Consider the following 26,721-nt stretch of genomic DNA (forward strand, 5'->3'; position numbering starts at 1 on the left):
TCCATGGTGACTGGTGACGTCAGCTGTAGATCTCAGACATCACAGCATGGCATTAATGGATATGTAATTGGCTTCTTGGTATTGTAGTGGACTGGAGTGTTTCTGATTTGCCTGTGTACCCTGCTAATGGCTCATTAGATGCATACTGAAATGCCAAACGGAAGCTATTTTGTTCCTTTCTCCTCGAGATTAGGTTGAATATTTCTGTCATTTTCATTTACTCAGATTTTCCTTAGTACGATGTTGACACTTGCCTTCCTTGTCCCCTCCCCTCTCCAGCCCACCCAACCATCACATCCTCACTGTCGACAGTATAGAAACTGGAATGAATGAGAAACTGTTGTAAGCTCCCAGTGGAGTCAATTTGCCTTCCAGTCATCAATTTAGCTTCAGAACAAATCATAGAATCATAGTATGTTACAGCGCAGAAGGAGGCCATTCAGCCCATCTTGCCTGTGCCAGCTCTTTGAAAGAGTTATCCAATTAGTCCCACTCCCCTGCTCTTTCCCCAGAGCCCTGCAATTTTTTCCCCTTCAAGTATTTATCCGATTCCCTTTTGAAAGTTATTATTGAATCTGCTTCCACCGCCCTTTCAGGCAGCGCATTCCAGATCAGAACAACTCACTGTGTAAAAAAATTCTCCACATCTCCCCCTCTGGTTCTTTTGCCAAATACCTTAAATCTGTGTCCTCTGGTTACTGACCCTCCAGTCAGTGGAAACAGTTTCTCCTTATTTACTTTCATCGAAACCCTTTATGATTTTGAGAAGCTCTATTAAATCTTAACATTCTTTGCCGTGAGGGGAACAAACCCGGCTTCTCGAGTCTCTCCACATCACTGAAGTTTATGTCAACCAATTTTTTTTGTTCAGTGTCTTGATGCAGAATGATTTGCTCCACTGTTGTTGCAAGGCCTGAGCAGTAGCCCTGAAACACAGCGGCATGGGATTATAAGATTGATAACCTCAGATATTTATACCGCTGTGGCTCAGTGGGTAACACTCTTGTCTCTAAAGCCAGAAAGTCATGGGTTTGAGACTCAAGCACAAAATTTAGGCTAACACTCCCAGTTTGGGAGTGAGGTGCTGTCTTTCAGATGAGATATTGAACCAAGGCCCTGTTGGCCCTCCCAGGTGGGCTTAAAATATCTCCATGGTGTTATTTTGAAAAGTTCTCCCTGGTGTCCTGACCAATATTTATCCCTTAACCAACATCACTAAAAGACAGATTATCCGGTCATTATCACATGGCTGTTTGTGGGATTTTACTGTGTGCAAATTGATCACTGCATTTCCCACATTACAACAGTGACTTCAAGAGTACTTCATTGGCTGTAAAGCGCATTGAGGTCATGAAACGTACTATATAAATGCAAGTTCTTTCTTTAGTAACCTCACAAACAGTCTTTTTTTTTTCAATTTTCTCTTGTTCTTCCCCTGCTCCCCTCCCCCCGTGCCGGATTCATGGGAGATACAGTTCTACAGTTCCACGGGATACCGGTAACCCCTCTGGTACCTCACTCATAGGAACATAGGAACAGGAGTAGGCCATTCAGCCCCTCGTGCCTGCTCCGCCATTTGATAAGATCATGGCTGATCTGTGATCTAACTCCATATACCTGCCTTTGGCCCATATCCCTTAATACCTTTGGTTGCCAAAAAGCTATCTATCTCAGATTTAAATTTAGCAATTGAGCTAGTATCAATTGCCGTTTGCGGAAGAGAGTTCCAAACTTCTACAACCCTCAACTGATGGTTTTTTAAGTGTGAGTCTATGTAGTGAGCGGCGCCAGGCTACTTGATGGTAAAGGGGGCACCTCAGCTGACGCCAATCCTACCCTCGCCCAGTATCCAAGTGCTGACATGACCCAACTTGTAAAGCCCTTCTTCCTGTCTAGGGTCACCTGAGAATGGTGATTCAGGGAAAGCTTTGTGGGAGCCATCGGACTGTATCCCAGAGAAACCTGGTGCCGTCAAGAGGAAGAGGATTGGAGAAAAGGCAAAAAACAAAAATTGTAAACTGGTCAACTTCTGTGGCAAAATATCTTTTTAAACATTAAATTCTGGGGATGTGGGCATTGCTGGCGAGGCCGTCATTTATTGCCCATCCCTAGTTGCCCCTTGAGAAGGTGGTGGTGAGCCGTCTTCTTGAACCGCTGCAGTCCGTGTGGTGAAGGTTCTCCCACAGTGCTTTTAGGAAGGGAGTTCCAGGATTTTGACCCAGCGACGATGAAGGAACGGCCGATATATTTCCAAGTCGGGATGGTGTGTGACTTGGAGGGGAACGTGCAGGTGGTGTTGTTCCCATGTGCCTGCTGCCCTTGCCCTTCTAGGTGATGGAGGTCGCGGGTTTGGGAGGTGCTGTCGAAGAAGCCTTGGCGAGTTGCTGCAGTGCATCCTGTGGATGGTACACACTGCAGACACTGTGCGCCGGTGGTGAAGGGAGTGAATGTTTAGGGTGGTGGATGGGGTGCCAATCAAGTGGGCTGCTTTGTCCTGGATGGTGTCGAGCCTCTTGAGTGTTGTTGGAGCTGCACTCATCCAGGCAAGTGGTGAGTATTCCATCACGCTCCTGACTTGTGCCTTGTAGGTGGTGGAAAGACAGACTGATCATGGGATGATAATTGTCCCTGTCAGCAATTCAGGCCCTAAGGCAGAAACTGACGTGGAAATTTCTGTTAGCATTACATGGCGGAATTAATTGGCAGACAGGATATGTTCCCCAGGAGCGTGTGAATATATCCTCACTGAAATTTGGGTCAGCAATAGAATACTTTGGCCGGGAAATTCCTCAGAGCAGCTCCCACTCCTCCGCCGTTACTTCACCGTCCCGCATGTGCGATGGGAAACCGCGGTTACGCACATAAACATGGCTTCCATCGCACTTTCGGCAAAGTAACATCGGCAGAGCGGGAGCAGCTGCGAGGAATTGCCCGGCCTTTGTGTTATGTCCCAGGGTCTCATTTTTGCATCCTATGCATATCGAAGGAATTCTACGTGAGTCGTAACTGAAACCTTTGATTGATTACGAAGCTCTGAATGTTTATCGATCTTTTCCCTTTTCCCCCCCACCACCCCCCGCCTTGTGTTGCCAAGCCACAGACACCAGGGTTTGATCCCTGAGCCTGTGCTGAGTTACGTGATAGAGGAACACAGGAACAGGAGCCTGTCCGCCATTCAATTAGATCATGGCTGATCTGTAGCTTAACAACAACAACAACAACAACAACAACCTGCATTTATATAGCATCTTTAACATAGTGAAACGTCCCAAGGCGCTTCACAGGAGCGATTTTCAAACAAAATTTGACACCGAGCCACATAAGGAGATGTTAGGACAGGTGACAAAAAGCTTGCAGAGTTTTGGATGAGCTCAAGTTTATGGAGGTGGGAGATGGGAGGCCGGCCAGGAGAGCATTGGAATAGTTAAGTCTAGTGGTAACAAAGGCATGGATGAGGGTTTTAGCAGCAGATGAGCTGAGGCGGGGCGGAGACGGGTGATGTTTCCCGAGGTGGAAACAGGCGGTCTTGGTGATGGAGCGGATATGTGGTCGGAAGCTCATCTCAGGATCAGATAAGACGCCAAGGTTGCGAACGGTCTGGTTCAGCCTCAGACAGTGGCCAGGGAGAGGGATGGAGTCGGTGGTTAGGGAACGGAGTTTGTGGCGGGGACCAAAGACAATGGCTTCAGTCTTCCCAATATTTACTTGGAGGAAATTTTTGCTCATCCAGTACTGGATGTCAGACAAGACAAATCAGAGTCAGTGGAGGGGTTGAGGGAGGTGGTGGTGAGGTAGAGCTGGGTGTCGTCACGCTACTCCATTTACAGCCCCATTTCCTCACTTTGCTCCATATTTCTTGATACTCTCACCTAACGAAAATCTCACCCGGGGTGCTGACAATTAACCTCAGTGCGCTTGGATTAACAAGATGGCAAAATCAGCCATCTTCTCCACTCCTAATGGTTATCACCTGTGAATTTGCACATGGAGACCATGTGAGGACATGGTTGAACTTGGCAGTGCTACAACCCGGTCACCATCTTTTTCTTTATCATCAAACAGGTTTTGTGACACGTACAGAAATCTCTCGGCAGGAGCCTCCCAACCGAGGAGCTGAGAGACCCACAAGGAGTTTGTTTGCCCAAAATGGAGGACACACACGTTCTCCCAATAGAACACAACCCATTTATCTAAGCCCAGAAAGATTTGGCCCAGGCTTAGAGACCTCCTGGTCTCCTGGCCGGCCTCCCATCTTCCACCCTTCATAAACTTGGGCTCATCCAAAACTCTGCTGTCCGTGTCCTAACTCGCACCAAGTCCTTTTCACCCATCACCCCTGACCTATAATGGCTCCTGGTCCCCCAATGCCTCAAATGTAAAATTCTCATTCTTGTGTTAAAATCCTTCAATGGCCTCACCCCTCCCTATCTCTGTAACCTACTCCAGCCCTACAACCCTCCAAAAATTCTGTGTCCCTCCAACTCTGGCCTCATGTGTATTCCCCACTTCCTTCGCCCTACCATTGGCGGCTATGCTTTCAACCCTACATCCTGGAACTCCCTCCCCAAAACCTCTTCGCCTCTGTACCTCTCTCTCCTCCTTGAAGACGTGGCTTAAAACCTACCCCTTTGACCAAGCATTTGATCACCTGTCCTAATATCTCAACTGGCAGTGCAGCTTGGAGCACCCGCCAGGGAAACAGGCAGGTATCAGGTGCTCCTCGCGAGCAACACAACTCACCAGAGGATGTGTGAGCACGTCACCTCCATCCTCCCGACAACGGCATGAACGCACACCATGCCCTACTGAACTCACCGTCTAGACATGCACAAGAATAAGGCCCCATTTGGGTGAGGGCTACCCCATGGGCAAGGAGTCAATGCCATCAGGAGACAAAAGAGTGAGACAGAATTGGCACAGGAAAAAATACTTGCATTCTGACCTTTCTGCCGGTGTGATTGCTGCGGAATGTTCTTATCGGTGTCTGAAGGATGAGAAAAAATGAATCCCTGCAGAAAATGCCTCTGGGAATTAGAATTTAGTACAACAACAACAAGGACTTACATTTATAAAGCAACTTTAACGTAGTAAAACGTCCCAAGGCGATTCACAGGAGCGTAATCAGACACCAAGCCAAAGAAAGAGGCATTAGGACAGGTGACCATAAGTTTAGAATCATAGAATCATAGAAGTTTACAACATGGAAACAGGCCCTTCGGCCCAACATGTCCATGTCGCCCAGTTTATACCACTAAGCTAGTCCCAATTGCCTGCACTTGGCCCATATCCCTCTATACCCATCTTACCCATGTAACTGTCCAAATGCTTTTTAAAAGACAAAATTGTACCCGCCTCTACTACTGCCTCTGGCAGCTCGTTCCAGACACTCACCACCCTTTGAGTGAAAAAATTGCCCCTCTGGACCCTTTTGTATCTCTCCCCTCTCACCTTAAATCTATGCCCCCTCGTTATAGACTCCCCTACCTTTGGGAAAAGATTTTGACTATCTACCTTATCTGTGCCCCTCATTATTTTATAGACTTCTATAAGATCACCCATAAACCTCCTACTCTCCAGGGAAAAAAGTCCCAGTCTGTCTAACCTCTCCCTATAAGTCAAACCATCAAGTCCCGGTAGCATCCTAGTAAATCTTTTCTGCACTCTTTCTAGTTTAATAATATCCTTTCTATAATAGGGTGACCAGAACTGTACACAGTATTCCAAGTGTGGCCTAACTAATGTCTTGTACAACTTCAACAAGACATCCCAACTCCTGTATTCAATGTTCTGACCAATGAAACCAAGCATGCTGAATGCCTTCTTCACCACCCTATCCACCTGTGACTCCACTTTCAAGGAGCTATGAACCTGTACTCCTAGATCTCTTTGTTCTATAACTCTCCCCAACGCCCTACCATTAACGGAGTAGGTCCTGGCCTGATTCGATCTACCAAAATGCATCACCTCACATTTATCTAAATTAAACTCCGTCTGCCATTCATCGGCCCACTGGCCCAATTTATCAAGATCCCGTTGCAATCCTAGATAACCTTCTTCACTGTCCACAATGCCACCAATCTTGGTGTCATCTGCAAACTTACTAACCATGCCTCCTAAATTCTCATCCAAATCATTAATATAAATAACAAATAACAGCGGACCCAGCACCGATCCCTGAGGCACACCGCTGGTCACAGGCCTCCAGTTTGAAAAACAACCCTCTACAACCACCCTCTGTCTTCTGTCGTCAATCCAATTTTGTATCCAATTGGCTACCTCACCTTGGATCCCGTGAGATTTAACCTTATGTAACAACCTACCATGCGGTACCTTGTCAAAGGCTTTGCTGAAGTCCATGTAGACCACGTCTACTGCACAGCCCTCATCTATCTTCTTGGTTACCCCTTCAAAAAACTCAATCAAATTCGTGAGACATGATTTTCCTCTCACAAAACCATGCTGACTGTTCCTAATCAGTCCCTGCCTCTCCAAATGCCTGTAGATCCTGTCTCTCAGAATACCCTCTAACAACTTACCCACTACAGATGTCAGGCTCACCGGTCTGTAGTTCCCAGGCTTTTCCCTGCCGCCCTTCTTAAACAAAGGCACAACATTTGCTACCCTCCAATCTTCAGGCACCTCACCTGTAGCTGTCGATGATTCAAATATCTCTGCTAGGGGACCCGCAATTTCCTCCCTAACCTCCCATAACGTCCTGGGATACATTTCATCAGGTCCCGGAGATTTATCTACCTTGATGCGCGTTAAGACTTCCAGCACCTCCCTCTCTGTAATATGTACACTCCTCAAGACATCACTATTTATTTCCCCAAGTTCCCTAACATCCATGCCTTTCTCAACCGTAAATACCGATGTGAAATATTCATTCAGGATCTCACCCATCTCTTGTGGTTCCGCACATAGATGACCTTGTTGATTCTTAAGAGGCCCTACTCTCTCCCTAGTTACTCTTTTGCCCTTTATGTATTTGTAGAAGCTCTTTGGATTCTCCTTTGCCTTATCTGCCAAAGCAATCTCATGTCCCCTTTTTGCCCTCCTGATTTCTCTCTTATCTCTACTCCGGCAATCTCTATACTCTTCAAGGGATCCACTTGATCCCAGCTGCCTATGCATGTCATATGCCTCCTTCTTCTTTTTGACTAGGGCCTCAATCTCTCGAGTCATCCAAGGTTCCCTACTTCTACCAGCCTTGCCCTTCACTTTATAAGGAATGTGCTTACCCTGAACCCTGGTTAACACACTTTTGAAAGCCTCCCACTTACCAGACGTCCCTTTGCCTGCCAACGGACTCTCCCAATCAACTTCTGAAAGTTCCTGTCTAATACCATCAAAATTGGCCTTTCCCCAATTTAGAATTTTAACTTTTGGGCCAGACCTATCATTCTCCATAGCTATCATAAAACTAATGGAATTATGATCACTGGTCCCAAAGTGATCCCTCACTAACACTTCTGTCACCTGCCCTTCCTTATTTCCCAAGAGGAGGTCAAGTTTTGCCCCCTCTCTAGTCGGGCCATCCACATACTGAATGAGAAATTCCTCCTGAATACACTCAACAAATTTCTCTCCATCCAAGCCCCTAATGCTATGGCTGTCCCAGTCAATGTTGGGAAAGTTAAAGTCCCCTACTATTACCACCCTATTTTTCTTGCAGCTGTCTGTAATCTCCTCAATTTCCCGTTGACTATTTGGGGGTCTGTAGTACAATCCTATCAAAGTGATCTCTCCCTTCGTATTTTTCAGTTCTACCCATATAGACTCCGTGGGCGAACCCTCGGATATATCCCCTCTCACTACTGCCGTGATGTGCTCCCTAATCAAGAACGCAACTCCCCCTCCTCTCTTACCTCCTGCTCTATCTTTCCTAAAGAAGAGGTAGGATTTAAGGAGCATCTTAATGGAGGAGAGAGAGGTAGCGAGGTGGGAGGTTTAGGGAGGGAAATTCAGAGTTTGGGGAGGTCAGGGCCTAGACAGCTGAAGGCATGGCCTCCAATGGTAGGAGCAAAAGAAGTGTGGGAAGTGTAAGAGGCCAGAATTGGAGTGTAAAATGCGGGTGTCAAAGGATTAAGGAGGCCAATGACATGGCAACGTGACATCATTAGGTACATGTTGATATCCTTATTTCACAAGTTGTACATCTCATTATATTTATTTGTTTATCTCTGTAATCCTTTGTAACTTTCAACCTAATGAACGTCCTCCTCCTATGGTTCACGAGAGGCCGGTTAGATAACCTCACCCAGCTGTTGGCAGAAGGAGAACTAGATGGACCTTGGTCTTTTCTCATTTAGCAATTCCAATGTTCCTATATGTGTGCTCTGATTTCTGGGGGCAGTGCATGGCAAGTTAGGGCAACCTGGGGAGGCAAAAATAGGGGGGAAAATTCTAGCTGACACCCCTCATCACAAGAATGATAGAACTTGTATAGAACCTTGTTTAGATCACATTTGGATTACTGAGCACAGTTCTGGTCTCCATATCATAGAAAGAATATAGAGGCATGGGAGAGGGTGCAAAAAAGATTCACAAGGGTGATACCAGAACTGAGAGGTTATAACTATCAGGAAAGACTGAACAGGCTGGGGCTCTTTTCTCTAGATGGAGGTCCTGATAGAGGTCTTTAGGATAATGAAAGGGTTTGATAGGGTAGACGTGGAGAAAATGTTTCCACTTGTGGGGAAGACCAGAACTAGGGGTCATAAATATAAAATAGTCGCTAATAAATCCAATAGGGAATTCAGGAGAAACATCTTTACCCAGAGAGTGGTGAGAATGTGGAACTCACTACCACAATGAGTAGTCGAGGTGAATAGTGTAGATACATTTAAGGGGAAGCTCGATAAACACATGAGGGAGAAAGGAATTGAAGGATATGCTGATAGGGTGAGATGAAGAGGGGAGGGAGGAGGCCCGTGTGCAGTATAAATGCCAGCATAGGCCAGTTGGGCCGAATGGCCTATTTCTATGGTGTAGTTTTGATGTAACTCAATGTAAGATTGAATATTGAGCACACAGTGTCTGGACCTGCGATACTCAATTTTCAGGCTGTTGTTGATCCGGTCTCTCTCATTCAAACCTTATCATAAGACGGCAACACAGGGAGTGCTTTATCAGATTATCAGATAACAGAAAGGGAGAGAGAAAAAAACCTGCAGTTCACTCAAAAGGCGGACGTAGCTCTACTGAGCTGCTCAAGGTCACGGAATGATTTTCAGCTGTCTGAAAGTTTTTCTTTTTCTCTTGAAAATCCCATTCCAACAAAGCTTTCACCAGCACCGTCCCAGTATGGATTTGTTGGCCATATTTTGTTACAGCAATTACATCATTTCAGACGCCATGTGCCGGGCTGGTAATGAGTCTATTCACAGCCAGCAATGAATATAATATCTGAGCAGAATGACATTATCACTATAATCAATCTCGCTACTGTGGGTGTAATTTTCTCAGCTTTGTTGCATTGCCGAGATGTTGCTCACACGCTTCCTGTGATGTGGCAATAATGTCTAGGAAGGAAAAAACAAGCTGCCTCTTCATTATTTTGCTTTTTGTGCTGATCAAAGTGATGGATGTCAACACTGGGAATGGAATGTTTTAGCACCCTGACAACCAGTCAAGCAACACCCAATCAGAAATAGCGTGGGTTGGATACAGAGTAAAGCTCCCTCTACACTGTCCCATCAAACACTCCCAGAGCAGGTACAGCATGGGTTAGATACAGAGTAAAGCTCCCTCTACACTGTCCCATCAAACACTCCCAGGGCAGGTACAGCACGGGTTAGATACAGAGTAAAGCTCCCTCTACACTGTCCCATCAAACACTCCCAGGGCAGGTACAGCACGGGTTAGATACAGAGTAAAGCTCCCTCTACACTGTCCCATCAAACACTCCCAGGGCAGGTACAGCACGGGTTAGATACAGAGTAAAGCTCCCTCTACACTGTCCCATCAAACACTCCCAGGGCAGGTACAGCACGGGTTAGATACAGAGTAAAGCTCCCTCTACACTGTCCCATCAAACACTCCCACATAAGCTATATTATGGAGCTACCAAAAAGAAATTGCATCAATTCCTCCTCCGGTAGGGCTGGATGAATAAGGTTATTAAGAAATATAAATAATCAAATAGGATCCCAGTACAGGACCCAAATAATTGGACGAGATTAAATTTACAGAGTGGCATTTTCAGCCAATTTTCTCAAACATTTTGTCACATCTTCTAATTTCCCCAATGTGGGCAGGCCCACCTGATCCTTGGAAGCCTCGTGTGGAGGGTGTTTGCCTCTTTACGGAATGGGCATACTTGTGGAATCCCTGGGGATGGCGGCTTGTGCCACTGGTGTATTAAGCCACCCGATACTCCAATAAGGAGGAGGGTGGGCTGGCTGCCTCATCTCACAGCATCCTAGAGTCCTGTTGTGATGTCTACATCCCAGGTACCCATCTCAGCATCAGACACAGTGAACGAAGGATAAGCATCTAAAATATTTGGTTGAAGGGCAGCCAGGGTTCAAAATATCCCGGGTTTTGAATTCAGTGTTTTAAAATGTATTTGTTCAATCTCGGGATGTGGGCGTCGCTGGTAAGGCCGGCATTTATTGCCCATCCCTAGTTGCCCTGAGAAGCTCGTGGGTGAGCCTTCTCCTTGAACAGCTGGTTGCGGGTTTGACACAACTGAGGGGCCACTTCGGAGAGTGGTTAAGAGTCAACCACTTTGGTGTGGGACTGGAGTCACATATAGGCCCAGAGGATGGCTGTAGTGCATGATGGGAGAAAGCCTCCAGCTGACCTCAGTTCGTACCAGACCGACAGCGGTGGGTTCAGGCCCTCCTGCAGGACCTGAGTACGAGATCTAATCTGACGCTCTGGTGAAGTACTGAGGGAGCATTGCATTCTTAATGCAAGGGGGCTTGACAGGGTCGATGCTGAGAGGTTGTTTCCCCTGGCTGACGAGTCTAGCACTAGGGGACATAGTCTCAGGATAAGGGGTCGGCCATTTAAGACTGAGATGAGGAGGAATTTCTTCACTCAGAGGGTTGTGAATCTTTGGAATTCTCTACCCCAGAGGCCTGAGGATGCTCAGTCATTGAGTATATTCAAAGGTGAGATCGATAGATTTTTGGACTCTAAGGGAACCAAGGGATATGGGGATCGGGCGGGCAAGTGGAGTTGAGGTCGAAGATCAGCCATGATCTTATTGAATGGTGGAGCAGGCTCGAGGGGCCGGATGGCCTACTCCTGCCGTCACCACAAAAACCGCAGTGGTTCAAACAGGAAGTCCCCCATCACCTTCTCAGGGCAACTGGGGACGGGCAATAAATGCCAGCCTTGTCCACATCACCCGAGAATGAATTTTTTTTTAAAAGTGCTTTTCTTCTGGGTGAGGTAGCAAACTGAAATTCAGTCTGCCTGTTTTGATGGTTCAGGTGGACTCTAAAGGGTCACTACTCAAAGACAAACAGGGAATACATCAGGTCAACATTCCCCTATTGGACAGCGTAACAGTGGCCTCATCTCAAAGTAATTCATTGTACGTGAAAACATTTGAAATGTTTCATGGGAGTTGGTGAGGTGCTATGTAAAACCCGGTGAAACCACGATTTTAAAATCCTCATCCTCGTTTTCAAATCCCTCTATGGTCTCTTCCCCCCCCCCGCCCGACCCTATCACTGTAACCTCCTCCAGCCCTATAAGCTGCTCCAATTCTGGCCTCTTGCACATCCCCGATTTTCGTCGTCCCACCATTGGCGGCCATACCTTCAGCTGCCGAGGCCCTAAGCTCTGGAATTCCCTCCCCAAACCTCTCCGCCTCTCTCTCCTCCTTTAAGACGCTCCTTAAAACCTACCTCTTTGACTAAGCTTTTGGTCACCTGTCCTAATATCTCCTTATGTTGGCTCTGTGTCAAATTTTGTTTGATAATCGCTCCTGTGAAGCACCTTGGGACATTTTACTACGTTAAAGGCGCTATATAAATGCAGGTTGTTGTTGTTGTTTGTTTGTTGTTGTTGTTGTAACCACGTGTCATTTCTCTACTAAGGTATCAGATACCAACACATTTTGGTTTATTTATTCTCGGCATGTGGGTGTTGCTGGCAAAGCCGGCATTTATTGCCCATCAGAGTTTGATACAACTTGTTAGTGACTTGTTGGGCCGCTTCAGAGGGCAGTTGAGAGTTCGACCACATTGAGACGGAAGACTTGCATTTCTGTAGCGCCTTTCACGTCCTCAGGACGTCCCAAAGCGCTTTACAGCCAATGAAGTACTTTGAAGTGTAGTCACTGTTGTGACGTAGGAAACGCAGCAGCCAATTTGCGCACAGGAAGATCCCACAAACAGCAATGAGATAAGTGACCAGATCACCTGTTTTTAGTGATGTTGGTTGAGGGATAAATACTGACCAGGACACCGGGGAAAACTCTCCTGCTCTTCTTTGAAATAGCGACTGTGGGATCTTTTACATCCACCTGAGAGGACAGACGGGAAAGACGGCACCTCCAACAGTGCAGCACTCCCTCAGTACTGGCTCAGGGAGTCTCAGCCTGGATTATGAGAACACCGCACAGGGGAGTTCTCCCCGGTGTACTGGCAAATAGTTATCCCTCAACCAACACCACTGAAACAGATTATCTGGTCATTTATCTCATTGCTGTTTGTGGGATCTTGCTGTGTGCTAATTGGCTGACGTGTTTCCTTCATTACTACAGTGACCACACATCAAAAGTACCTCATTGGCTGTTAAGCACTTTGGGATGTCCTGAGGTCGTGAAAGGCGCTATATAAATGCAAGTTCTTTCTTTCAGTTAGGATTTGTCTGTCCTACATTTGCTCTTGTTGGCTGCTGTATGGATTATCTTTACTTCACTGCTCCTGTCAAGCCACCTTTTAGAAACGAGAGAGTGAGAGTTGCTGGTGGGATTCACAGCTGGAGGCCCTGGTGTTAAGTGCACTGTTGTTTTTTTTCCTCTCTGTCAATGACAGGATTTCGAAGAGATCAAAATGCAGAGACGCAATTCAAATGCCAGCTGGAGGTACAATTTAACTCATCACATTCGATGGACTTAAAATGTTGGGTAACCTCTGAATGTGTTAATGTGGAGCCTCCACCCCACTGAAGCTCAATCGTGTACTTGTCTCTCTCCTCATCCAGAGATTCATTCCAACCAGAACGGCTCCCACAACGAGTACCCTCATTACAACGAGAGCGGCAACGATACCAACTTACTGGTGTCGCCCCTGGTGGTGGCGGGCATCGTGATCGGACTGGTCCTCTTCCTCTCCTGCATGACGATCATTGTCGGCAGCCTGAGAAAGGACAGCAGGTTAAGGAACTATCATCTCGGGACCGAAGCCAGTTACGGTGAGTCCTTTTCACGTTTAGCCTCCTTGGCGCTCTCTCGGAGTAGAAGCCGCATCACCTTGCATAGAATTGCATAGAGTGTTTTACAGCGTAGAAACAGGCCATTCGGCCCAACAGGTCCATGCCAGCATTTATGCTCCACATGAGCCTTCTCCCACCCTACTTCATCTCACCCTAATCTTTTATTCCTTTCTCCCTCATGTATTTATCTGGCTTCCCCTTAAATGCATCCATGCTATTCGCCTCAACTATTCCTTATGGTAGTGAGTTCCACATTCTAACCACTTTCTGGGTAGATAATTACATTTTGGTAGGAAGAATAAGGAGGCCACATACTGCTTGGATAATAAGAGTCTAAATGGGGTAGAGGAGCAGAGGGATCTGGGGGTACAGATAACCAAGGCTCTATACAAGTTTAACATAACTTCTCTGCTTTTCAATTCGATCCCTTTAGAAATGAACCCTAGTGCTTTGCTTGCTTTTTTTTATGGCCTTATTAACTTGTTGGCTAGTGATGACTATAAATGGTGGCTATTTGTACTCCAGTCTTTAGAATGGCTCCACCATTGGCGGCTGTCCCTTCAGCCGTCTAAGTCCTAAGTGCTGGAATTCCCTCCCTAAACCTCTCTACCTCTCTCTCATCCTTTAAGACACTCCTTAAAGCCTATCTCTTTGACCAAGCTTTTTGTCACCTGTGCCAATATCACTAACTATGGCGCAGCGTCCATTTTTATCTGATTGCGCCTCTGTGAAGTGCCTTGGGACATTTTTGGACGCTAAAAGCAGTATATAAATGTAAGTTACCGTTGCTGTTGGTGACAATACTTCCAATGACCTCTGCACTCTGGTACCAGCCTGAGAAGGCCAGCCAGGATCCCAGCTCCTGACCGCGATTCAGTTCCCCAGCTCAAAAGTCTATGTATGTGGATGTCAAGTGAGAACAGAATTGGGCTCAAAGGGAGGGCCTCCCATGGTCAAATAGCCTGCCGACAGCCATTGGGGTGTGGTATTGGAGAACAGCCAGTAACAGTCGGACTGTACCCCAGCAAGAGGTCTGCTGCACGAGTGAAGGGAGGAACCCATATTACAACCAACCAATCACTGACCGCATATTATAAGCAAACGAACTAATCACTGACCAGGTTTACAGGGAAGCAGACCAATCACTGACCGCATGTTACAAAGCCTCAAATACTTGAATTCAAATCACATCATAAATAGGGCAAACAGTGAGACAGGCACGGGATCCTACACCAACCTTGTTTAACTCAGTTTTCTGCAAATTTGACCTAAGTCCCCGGAGGGAGTGAAGACCCACAATGAATCACTCGCTCTGGCCACAAACCACCAGCGTTGAAAACAAACACAAAGCCGGTTGAACCATTGGGGAGCTGTCAGTCCGTGTAATATATGCAGTGTTGACCCTCATTTGAGTTTGCAGAGGTCATGTTGGATTTAGCTCCAACGGCCGCACTCTGTCGCCCCTGAGCTCCTGCTCCTGGGCTGTTGCTTTGCATGTCACGTCTGCAAGCGTGTTCTCCTCTCACGGTTCAAGGTCACTGACAGGAGTCGTTTTGAGTTCTGAGGGTTTTTCTGTTCTGCCAAGGCTCTGATTGTTTTTATTCTGCAGCCTGTGCTGTTTGGGACATTAGTGCTGTGAAAACCACACCTGTGATTTATTTCGCTTGTGCTACTTTCCATTGATGGGCTTCTTGATTAATGTGTAGCAGGAACGAGAGAACAATCTTTAGCCTCAAGAAAAGGTCACTGGGCCCAAAGAAACTCTTTCCTTTTGCATACATCACTCTCTACTTCCCGCCTTCTCACCATCCTCTTGATCACTGCTCCCTTCATAAACATGTCTAGTGGTGCAAGAAATTGAAAAATGGCACATAAGAGGAGTAGGGACTTCCCATCGCAGATTGGAACTGAGCCGTACTGTTGGGTAGAGGAAAGAGAGCTTTACTCTGTATCTAACCCGTGCTGTACCTGCCCTGGGAGTGTTTGATGGGACAGTGTAGAGGGAGCTTTACTCTGTATCTAACCCGTGCTGTACCTGCCCTGGGAGTGTTTGATGGGATAGTGTAGAGGGAGCTTTACTCTGTATCTAACCCGTGCTGTACCTGCCCTGGGAGTGTTTGATGGGACAGTGTAGAGGGAGCTTTACTCTGTATCTAACCCGTCCTGTACCTGCCCTGGGAGTGTTTGCTGGGACAGTGTAGAGGGAGCTTTACTCTGTATCTAACCCGTGCTGTACCTGCCCTGGGAGTGTTTGATGGGACAGTGTAGAGGGAGCTTTACTCTGTATCTAACCCGTGCTGTACCTGCCCTGGGAGTGTTTGATGGGACAGTGTAGAGGGAGCTTTACTCTGTATCTAACCCGTGCTGTACCTGCCCTGGGAGTGTTTGATGGGACAGTGTAGAGGGAGCTTTACTCTGTATCTAACCCGTGCTGTACCTGCTCTGGGAGTGTTTGATGGGACAGTGTAGAGGGAGCTTTACTCTGTATCTAACCCGTGCTGTACCTGCTCTGGGAGTGTTTGATGGGACAGTGTAGAGGGAGCTTTACTCTGTATCTAACCCGTGCTGTACCTGCTCTGGGAGTGTTTGATGGGACCGTGTAGAGGGAGCTTTACTCTGTATCTAACCCGTGCTGTACCTGCTCTGGGAGTGTTTGATGGGATCGTGTAGAGGGAGCTTTACTCTGTATCCAACCCATGCTGTACCTGCCCTGGCAGTGTTTGATGGGACAGTGTAGAGGGAGCTTTACTCTGTATCTAACCCGTGCTGTACCTGCCCTGGGAGCGTTTGATGGGACAGTGTAGAGGGAGCTTTACTCTGTATCTAACCCGTGCTGTACCTGCCCTGGGAGTGTTTGATGGGACAGTGTAGAGGGAGCTTTACTCTGTTTCTAACCCGTGCTGTACCTGCCCTGGGAGTGTTTGATGGGACAGTGTAGAGGGAGCTTTACTCTGTATCTAACCCGTGCTGTTCCTGCCCTAGGAGTGTTTGATGGGACAGTGTAGAGGGAGCTTTACTCTGTATCTAACCCTGTACCTGCCCTGGGAGTGTTTGATGGGACAGTGTAGAGGGAGCTTTACTACTGTGTCTAACCCGTGCTGTACCTGCCCTGGGAGTGTTTGATGGGACAGTGTAGAGGGAGCTTTACTCTGTATCTAACCCGTGCTGTACCTGCCCTGGGAGTGTTTGATGGGACAGTGTAGAGGGAGCTTTACTCTGTATCTAACCCATGCTGTAATGGATATTGTTCCATTCCCCAGCGCTAATTTTCTTCAACTTGATCAGCACAAAAATACGTCCAAAATTATCGCACACGACAACGGTCTGGTTTTGTTATGCTAATTCCTTTTTGAGCCTTGCTGCTTTAATCCATTTACTTTTAACCCTGTGTGTTAAATGTTCTGGTTACTGTTAATCTGAAGCGTCTGCTAGGAGCAAATCCTGGCAACAGGCCAATGGGGATCTGGAAGCCATTAATGGCTGGATTAATCTTCCGATGTAAACCTGATTACGAACTTCAGCACACTGCCTTTTTGCTGCACCAGTTTTGGTCCCACAGCAGCACGAGTTGTGAGATGTGAAACCATTCAATCTCCAAGTGTGGTCACAAATGTCCTAATATTATGCTTGGTCCATTAAATTACAGTCGTAAGTCGTTCTCGGCTCACTGTTTGTCACAGAAACGTTGACAGCAGCGGGACTTGAAAACTGGTGTGTCCCTTTATTTGTTGTTTTGACAGTTCCTCCATGTTGCAATTCATTGGTGCCAATTTTCACTCTTAAGTGGCGTTGAGTTGATCAAATATTCTACAGGACACAATTGTTCTGGGGTGGGGAGTTGGGGGGGTCGGGGGAGAGTGCTACCTGGAGCCTGCGTACTGGTTAAAGGAAGGGTTGCGTTAGTTAGTTAGTTTAAGATGAAATAAAAACAGAAAATGCTGGAAAATACTCAGCAGGTCAGGCAGCATTTGTGGAGAGAGAAACAGAGTTAATGTTTCAGGTCGATGACTTTTCATCAGAACTGGAAGAAGTTAGATTTAACAATTTATAAGTAAGTACAGAGCCAGGGTAAGAAGGGGGGAGGAAAGAACAAAAGGGAAGGTTTGTGATAGGGTGGAGGGCAGGAGTGATTAAGGGATGATGGTGCAAGGCAAGGAGGGTGGTAATGGGACAAGTAACGAAACAATAGATGGGCCCAGAGGAGCTGTAAATGGCAAAAGCAGAACCATTACCAGCAGCTGCTGTCCGAAAAAATGGGAGCAGTGGTTATAATCTGAAGTTATTGAACTCAATAGTGCCTAATCGAAAGATGAGGTGCTGTTCCTCGAGCTTCCGTTGAGTTTCATTAGAACAGTGTAAGAGGCCGAGGGCAGAGAGGTCAAAGTGGGAGTGGGACGGGGAATTATAATGACAAGTGACCGGCAGGTCAGGGTCACGCTTGCGGACTGAGCGGAGGTGTTCAGCAAAGCGATCACCCAATCTGCATTTGGTCTCCCCAGTGTAGAGGAGACCGCATCGTGAGCAGTGAATACAGTAACATAGGAACATAGGAACATAGGAACAGAAGTAGGCCATTCAGCCCCTCGTGCCTGCTCCGCCATTTGATAAGATCATGGCTGATCTGTGATCTAACTCCATATACCTGCCTTTGGCCCACATCCCCTAATACCTTTGGTTGCCAAAAAGCTATCTATCTCAGATTTAAATTTAGCAATCGAGCTAGTATCAATTGCCGTTTGCGGAAGAGAGTTCCAAACTTCTACCACCCTTTGTATGTAGAAATGTTTTCTAATCTCACTCCTGAAAGGTCTGGCTCTAATAATACTAAATTGAAAGAAGTACAAGTAAATCACTGTTACATCTGGGAGGAGTGTTTGGGGCCCTGGACGGTGGGAAGGGAGGAGGTGAAAGGGCAGGTGTTGCATCTCCTGCGCTCGCACGGGAAGGTGCCGTGGGGAGGAGAGCGGGCGTTGGGTGGGTTCATTCAATGACAGTAAGACAATACGCACACAAGCAAAGTTTCGCTTGTTCAAAGTTTATTCCTCTAAATAAGGTTTAAATAGTTACAAACCCAGCGAACCTGATTCATAGAAACATAGAAAATAGGAGCAAGAGTAGGCCATTCGGCTCTTCGGGCCTGCTCCGCCATTCAAAATGATCATGGCTGATCGTCTAACTCAGTACCCTGTTCCCGCTTTGGGGAAGACGAGGAAACTCGAGTATACAGCTTCTAAGCTCAAGTTGTCCCGGGTTAAATCCAAAGTCCTGTTACAATATGAGCTACAAATCACTAATGTAATAATCCTTGTATGGCTTGCGACTGCCTCTCTAAATTGCAAGATGTGTACATATATTAAAAAATGGGTAATAAACACCTTGATCAATTCTCCATTTTTCTATCCCACAGCCCCAGACGGCTTCTCATTTGGAGGATCCATTGGAGAGCTCAGATCGACTTGTGTCGAGGAATACCCTCCCGCTTTTGATTTTGACTCCTACATTGAGACGCTGTCTCAGGTCAATGTGATGTTTCAGGATTCCCCCCCACAGTGAGTATCTTCCAACTCTGGTGACTATCCTCTATGGCCTTGTTGGACCCTGCAGCCAGTGACAACAGGAAGTCAATAGAATATATCCAGGGAGTCTAATTTAGATGAGCTTCCAACCTCTTCTTAACCAAGGTGCTGGCGGGTTCATGTTTCCAAGTCTATAGCCTCTGATTTTTTTTGTTCCAAGATTACGGCTGCTCTCCTCCTTTCAAATGATCTCTCTTCTCTCCTTTCCCTCTCTCTCATTCTCTCTCTCTCTCCTCTTTCTCCCCATTCTCTCACCTCATTCCCATTCTTTCACTCTATCTCTCCTTTTCTCCCCGTTTTCTCTCTCTCTCTCTTTCTCCCTCCCCTCGCACTCTCGCTCTTTCTCTCCCCATTCTCTCTCTCTCTCTCTCTTTCTCCCCATTCTCTATCTCTATCCCTTCACTCTATCTTCCGATCTACCTCAGTAAGACTAAAAAGCTCAGCGCACCCAAAACCTTCCGGCCTCGAGTCCGGCACTCAGTCGACTCAGTTCCCTCACCCTTAGCTCGATGACATCACAGGGTCATGTGGCAGTCTGATGACACGGTGTTGATGTCACAGGATAAAGCTGGGGATGATGTCATGAACAGTGCAGGCTTCCTGAGAAGGAGCCCAAATCAACTGCACCAGTACTGGGAGTATCTGCCGCAGTGTCCATTCCCAATCACTACCTTGTGACTCCCCTGTTGTGTTGATGTCAGGTGAGGGTGGGGTCAGGGTCCGTTCTGTTGTCGACCCCCCCACCCCACCCACAGTCAAAAAAAAACCTGACGTTCACTATTAAAGTTGCACGCTGACCTCCGTTGGCTCCCAGTCCGGCAATGCTTCACATTTAAAATTCTCACCTCCGAGCTCAAATCCCTCCATGGCTTCGCCCCCTCCCCATCTCTGTAACCTCCTCCGGCCCTACAACTCTCCGAGATCTCTGCGTCCCTCCAATTCTGGCCTCTTGTGCATCCCTGATATCCTTTGCCACACCATTGACGGCGTGGCCCTAAGCTCTGGAATTCCCTCTCTAACCCTCTCCGCCTCTCTGCCTCTGTCTCTCCTCCTTGAAGACGCTCCTTAAAACCTACCTCTTTGACCAAGCTTTTGGTCACCTGTCCTAAAATCTCCTTATGTGGCTCGGTATCACATTTTGTTTGATAATCGCAACTGTGAAGTTGGGAAGTTTTACCACATTAACGGCGCTATATAAATGCAGGTTGTTGTTGTTGTTGAAGGCCTGCTCATGAATAATGGCGACATGGGTGAGGAACCAGAGCAGGAAAAGCACCTATGGAACTGTCGTCAGAGAGGAGAAAGGAGGGAGTTGGAAAATTGGCAAGAGGAAGAAATAACATAGCATGCTGGGGGTGAATGCAAGAATTATCTGACAGCCATTTTTGAGCCATTTGGAGTGGGAGAGGGGAGAGGGTTAAGTGTCTTTATCCACTGGGCTAGTCTGTGCAACTGTCTGGTTTCAGACAGTGTAATGAGATGCAATCAGATGAAGAGCCGAGAGCAGTGATATGTTTGCAGGTGACCTACTAATGTCACTTTGCAGATATCTCCCAGAAGCCGTGGTTTTTGTATTTCTGTGAAGTCAGACCATAATCTGAGCGACAAAAGCAAACCCGTGTCCAGCTGACTGTCTTTTATTCTCTCACCAGTCGCAGATTATTTGGGAATTTCAGTTCTTCTTGTTTTCCTCATTTATCTCAGATACCAGCTGTGGCTCACACTCTCACCTCTGAGCCAGAAGGTGGCAGGTTCAAGACCCACTCCAGACACTTAAATGCATAAGGCTGATATTCCCTAGTGCCGTACCGGGGGAGTGCTGCACTCTCAGAGGTGCTGTCTTTCAGCTGCAGCCTTAAACCAAGGCCCTGTCTGCCCTCTCAGGATGGATGTAAAGTATCCCATGGCCACTACATCAAAGAGCAGGCGAGTTCTCCCTGGCATCCTGGGCCAATATTTATCCCTCAACCAACATCACTAAAAACAGATTATGTGGCCATTTATCCCATTTGTGGGATCTTGCTGTGCGCAAATTTGCTGCCGTGTTTCCTACATTACAACAGTGATTTCACTTCAGAAGTACTTCATTGACTGTAAAGTGCTTTGGGACGTCCTGAGGCTGTGAAAGGCGCTATATAAATGCAAGTTCTTTCTTTCTATTTCTTTTCCCGTTACACCCCCTCCCCAATAGCCCTGCGCGCTAAGGTCCATTGTAGTGGCCGCCTACTGCAGGAGTGCTGCACTGTCGGAGGTGCCGTCTTTCGGATGAGACATTAAACCGAGGACCCCTTCTGCCTTCTCAGGTGGACGTAAAAGATCCCGTGCCACTATTTCGAAGAAGAGCAGGGGGATTGTCCCCAGTGTCCTGGGCCAATATTTATCCTTCAACCAACATCACCAAAACAGATTATCTGGTCATTATCTCATTGCTGTTTGTGGGATCTTGCTGTGCGCAAATTGGCTGCCGCGTTTCAATAGTGACTACACTTCAGAAGTACTTCATTGGCTGTGAAGCATTTTGGGACATCCTGAGGTTGTGAAAGGCGCTATATAAATGCAAGTTCTTTCCTCTATAACCTGGCCATGGTGAGCTGTTTGCCCCTTTATTATACAATGTGACTGTTTATACCCTCCCTCCCTCATAAACCTATAATGAAAGTGATTGAGGGCTAATTATCACAATGGAATTAGTACAAAATCTTAGTGAATCCCAAATGAGAATGAAATTAACATTTGTAACTGTTGACCTAAAAACGGTTTGTATGTCGGTGCAGTTGTCAGAGAGCGGGAGGGACTCGCACTCTGGATGCCTCGTTGTACAATTATTTTCCAGCTCTTAAAGAAAGGCTTGCATTTCTATAGCACCTTTCACGACCTCAGGATGTCCCAAAGCGCTTTACAGCCAATGAAACACTTCTTTGAAGTGTAGTCACTGTTGTAATGTAGGAAACGCGGCAGCTAATTTGCGCACAGCAAGATCCCACAAACAGCAACGTGATAATGGCCAGATAACGTGTCCTCTTTTAGGTGTTGGTTGAGGGATAAATATTGGCCAGGACACCGGGGAGAACTCCCCAGCTCTTTGAAATAGTGCCAGGGGATCTTTTACGTCCACCTGAGAGGGCAGACGGGGCCTTGGTTAATAGTCTCATCCGAAAGACGGCACCTCTGACAGTGCAGCACTCCCTCAGTACCGCACCGGGAGTGTTGGCCTAGATTTCGTGCTCAAGCCTCTGGAGTGGGGCTTGAACCCATGACCTTCTGACTCAGAGATGAGAGTAAAGGGGCACTCTTACACACTCCGGATGACTCTATTGACAAAGGGGGTGTGTACTCGCCCTACTGTTCCCAGTCCATGTTTTTAGCTAATCTCAGCCAGCGAAGCAGTCAGAGTGACATAGCTCCCAGCCAGCACTCCCACTCCTCATCACTAACCAATGGCTGCCTCCAAAAGCGCGTGTGTATGCATGTATGTGTATATTTGTGTATTTTTTTTTTTTATTCGTTCATGGGATGTGGGCGTCGCTGGCGAGGCCGGCATTTATTGCCCATCCCTAATTGCCCTTGAGAAGGTGGTGGTGAGCCGCCTTCTTGAACCGCTGCAGTCCGTGTGGTGACGGTTCTCCCACAGTGCTGTTAGGAAGGGAGTTCCAGGATTTTGACCCAGCGACGATGAAGGAACGGCGATATATTTCCAAGTCGGGATGGTGTGTGACTTGGAGGGGAACGTGCAGGTGGTGTTGTTCCCATGTGCCTGCTGCTCTTGTCCTTCTAGGTGGTAGAGGTCGCGGGTTTGGGAGGTGCTGTCGAAGAAGCCTTGGCGAGTTGCTGCAGTGCATCCTGTGGATGGTACACACTGCAGCCACAGTGCGCCGGTGGTGAAGGGAGTGAATGTTTAGGGTGATGGATGGGGTGCCAATCAAGCGGGCTGCTTTATCTTGGATGGTGTCGAGCTCCTTGAGTGTTGTTGGAGCTGCACTCATCCAGGCAAGTGGAGAGTATTCCATCACACTCCTGACTTGTGCCTTGTAGATGGTGGAAAGGCTTTGGGGAGTCAGGAGGTGAGTCACTCGCCGCAGAATACCCAGCCTCTGACCTGCTCTCGTAGCCACAGTATTTATATGGCTGGTCCAGTTCAGTTTCTGGTCAATGGTGACCCCCAGGATGTTGATGGTGGGGGATTCGGCGATGGTAATGCCGTTGAATGTCAAGGGGAGGTGGTTAGACTCTCTCTTGTTGGAGATGGTCATTGCCTGGCACTTATCTGGCGCGAATGTTACTTGCCACTTATGAGCCCAAGCCTGGATGTTGTCCAGGTCTTGCTGCATGCGGGCTCGGACTGCTTCATTATCTGAGGGGTTGCGAATGGAACTGAACACTGTGCAGTCATCAGCGAACATCCCCATTTCTGACCTTATGATGGAGGGAAGGTCATTGATGAAGCAGCTGAAGATGGTTGGGCCTAGGACACTGCCCTGAGGAACTCCTGCAGCAATGCCCTGGGGCTGAGATGATTGGCCTCCAACAACCACTACCATCTTCCTTTGTGCTAGGTATGACTCCAGCCACTGGAGAGTTTTCCCCCTGATTCCCATGGACTTCAATTTTACTAGGGCTCCTTGGTGCCACACTCGGTCAAATGCTGCCTTGATGTCAAGGGCAGTCACTCTCACCTCACCTCTGGAATTCAGCTCTTTTGTCCATGTTTGGACCAAGGCTGTAATGACGTCTGGAGCCGAGTGGTCCTGGCGGAACCCAAACTGAGCATCGGTGAGCAGGTTATTGGTGAGTAAGTGCCGCTTGATAGCACTGTCGACGACACCTTCCATCACTTTGCTGATGATTGAGAGTAGACTGATGGGGCGGTAATTGGCCGGATTGGATTTGTCCTGCTTTTTGTGGACAGGACATACCTGGGCAATTTTCCACATTGTCGGGTAGATGCCAGTGTTGTAGCTGTACTGGAACAGCTTGGCTAGAGGCGCAGCTAGTTCTGGAGCACAAGACTTCAGCACTACAGCTGGGATGTTGTCGGGGCCCATAGCCTTTGCTGTATCCAGTGCACTCAGCCGTTTCTTGATATCACGTGGAGTGAATCGAATTGGCCGAAGACTGGCTTCCGTGATGGTGGGGATATCGGGAGGAGGCTGAGATGGATCATCCACTCGGCACTTCTGGCTGAAGATGGTTGCAAACGCTTCAGCCTTGTCTTTTGCACTCACGTGCTGGACTCCGCCATCATTGAGAATGGGGATGTTTGCAGAGCCTCCTCCTCCCGTTAGTTGTTTAATTGTCCACCACCATTCACGACTGGATGTGGCAGGACTGCAGAGCTTTGATCTGATCCGTTGGTTGTGGAATCGCTTAGCTCTGTCTATAGCATGTTGCTTCCGCTGTTTAGCATGCATGTAGTCCTGAGTTGTAGCTTCACCAGGTTGGTAGCTCATTTTTAGGTACGCCTGGTGCTGCTCCTGGCATGCTCTTCTACACTCCTCATTGAACCAGGGTTGATCCCCTGGCTTGTTGGTAATGGTAGAGTGAGGAATATGCCGGGCCATGAGGTTACAGATTGTGGTGGAATACAATTCTGCTGCTGCTGATGGCCCACAGCGCCTCATGGATGCCCAATTTTGAGCTGCTAGATCCGTTCTGAATCTATCCCATTTAGCACGGTGGTAGTGCCACACAACACGTTGGATGGTGTCCTCAGTGCGAAGACGGGACTTCATCTCCACGAGGACTGTGCGGTGGTCACTCCTACCAATACTGTCATGGACAGATGCATTTGCGACAGGGAGATTGGTGAGGACAAGGTCAAGTAAGTTTTTCCCTCGTGTTGGTTCGCTCACCACCTGCCGCAGGCCCAGTCTAGCAGCTATGTCCTTCAGGACTCGGCCAGCTCGGTCAGTAGTGGTGCTACCGAGCCACTCTTGGTGATGGACATTGAAGTCCCCCACCCAGAGTACATTCTGTGCCCTTGCTACCCTCAGTGCTTCCTCCAAGTGGTGCTCAACATGGAGGAGGACTGATTCATCAGCTGAGGGAGGGCGGTAGGTGGTAATCAGCAGGAGGCTTCCTTGCCCATGTTTGACCTGATGCCATGAGATTTCATGGGGTCCAGAGTCAATGTTGAGGACTCCCAGGGCCACTCCCTCCTGACTGTATATCACTGTACCGCCACCTCTGGTGGGTCTGTCCTGCCGGTGGGACAGGACATACCCAGGGATGGTGATGGAAGAGTCTGGGACGTTGGCTGAAAGATATGATTCTGTAAGTATGGCAATGTCAGGCTGTTGCTTGACTTGTCTGTGGGACAGCTCTCCCAATTTTGGCACAAGTCCCCAGATGTTAGTAAGGAGGACCTTGCAGGGTCGACTGGGCTTGGTGTTTTGCCGTTGTCGTGTCCGGTGCCCAGTGGTCCGATGCCGGGTGGTCCGTCCGGTTTTATTCTTATTATGACTTTTCGTAGCGAGATTTTACAACTGAGTGGCTTGCTAGGCCATTTCAGAGGGCAATTAAGAATCAACCACATTGCTGTGGGTCTGGAGTCACATATAGGCCAGACCGGGTAAGGGCAGCAGGCTTCCTTCCCTAAAGGACATTAGTGAACCAGATGGGTTTTTACGACAATCCGGTAGTTTCATGGCCATCATCACTGATACTAGTATTTTAATTCCAGATTTTTATTTAATTAATTGAATTTAATTAATTAAATTTAAATTCGCCAGCTGCCGTGGCGTGATTTGAATTCATGACTCTGGATTTTAGTCCAGGCCTCTGGATTACTAGCCCAGTAACATAACCACTATGCTACCGTACCCGATTGTGTGCATGTATGTGTCTGTATGTACATGTGTGTATGTATGTGTGTTTGTGTATGTGCGCGTGAGCACACACGTGATTCCTCCAATAGTCAAGCAGCATACCAAGCTCACTGACTACACTCACACATGAGGCCTGGCCACTTGGGTTCGATACTGGAGTGGGGGGGAGTGGGGTGGAGAGGCCCCTGTGGAACATTGGCTCCCAGTCCAGCGAATCCTCGATTTCAAACTTCTCATCCTTGTTTTAAAATCCCTCCATGGCCTCGCCCCCTCCCTATCTCTGTAACCTCCTCCAGCCCTACAACCCTCCGAGATCTCTGCGCTCCTCCAATTCTGGCCTCTTGCGCGTCCCCGATTTTCTTCTCTCCATCATTGGCGGCCGTGCCTTCAGCTGCCTCCAAGCTCTGGAATTCCCTCCCTAAATCTCTCCACCTCTCTCTTTTCTTTAAGATGCTCCTTAAAACCTACCTCTTTGACCAAGCTTTTGGTCACCTCTCCTAATATCTCCTTATGTGGCTCAGTGTCAAATTTTTGTTTGATAATCGCTCCTGCGAAGCGCCTTGGGACGTTTTTACGATGTTAAAGGCGCTATATAAATGCAAGTTGCTGTTGTTGTTGGGACACACAGGCAGAGGGAGCGTGGGGGCTGACAGTAGATCATGAATTTACCAGCTGATGCTGAGAGTCAGTTCACTAAACTGTGAGCAATGCCAGTCTGACTCAGTGCCCTCTTGTTAAAAGATTCTAATTTCACTTTGAGTCGGTTGGGTTGACAGAACTTACCAGCAGAGTTGGCGAGGAATTCTAAGTATAGCTGGTTGCCAGGGAGCCCGCAGTTTCATTCACAGAAATGTCAGGAAGGACAAACAAGAAAGGACTTGCATTTATACAGTGCCATCATGCCAAACCTTTGCAAGTTATGC

General features: G+C 47.6%; 1 protein-coding gene across 1 annotated transcript in view; it reads left to right on the forward strand.

Annotated features, from left to right (window-relative positions):
- Positions 1 to 26,721, forward strand: part of bean1 (brain expressed, associated with NEDD4, 1) — an 84,402-nt gene that overhangs the window by 42,514 nt on the left and 15,167 nt on the right. Inside the window, exons 4-5 of the mRNA XM_067997588.1 lie at positions 13,168 to 13,377; positions 18,806 to 18,947. Coding sequence (XP_067853689.1) covers positions 13,168 to 13,377; positions 18,806 to 18,947 — 352 coding nt within the window. The remainder of the gene's footprint in view (positions 1 to 13,167; positions 13,378 to 18,805; positions 18,948 to 26,721) is intronic.

Source organism: Heptranchias perlo, chromosome 16 (assembly GCF_035084215.1).
Source record: "Heptranchias perlo isolate sHepPer1 chromosome 16, sHepPer1.hap1, whole genome shotgun sequence".
NCBI lineage: Eukaryota > Metazoa > Chordata > Chondrichthyes > Hexanchiformes > Hexanchidae > Heptranchias > Heptranchias perlo.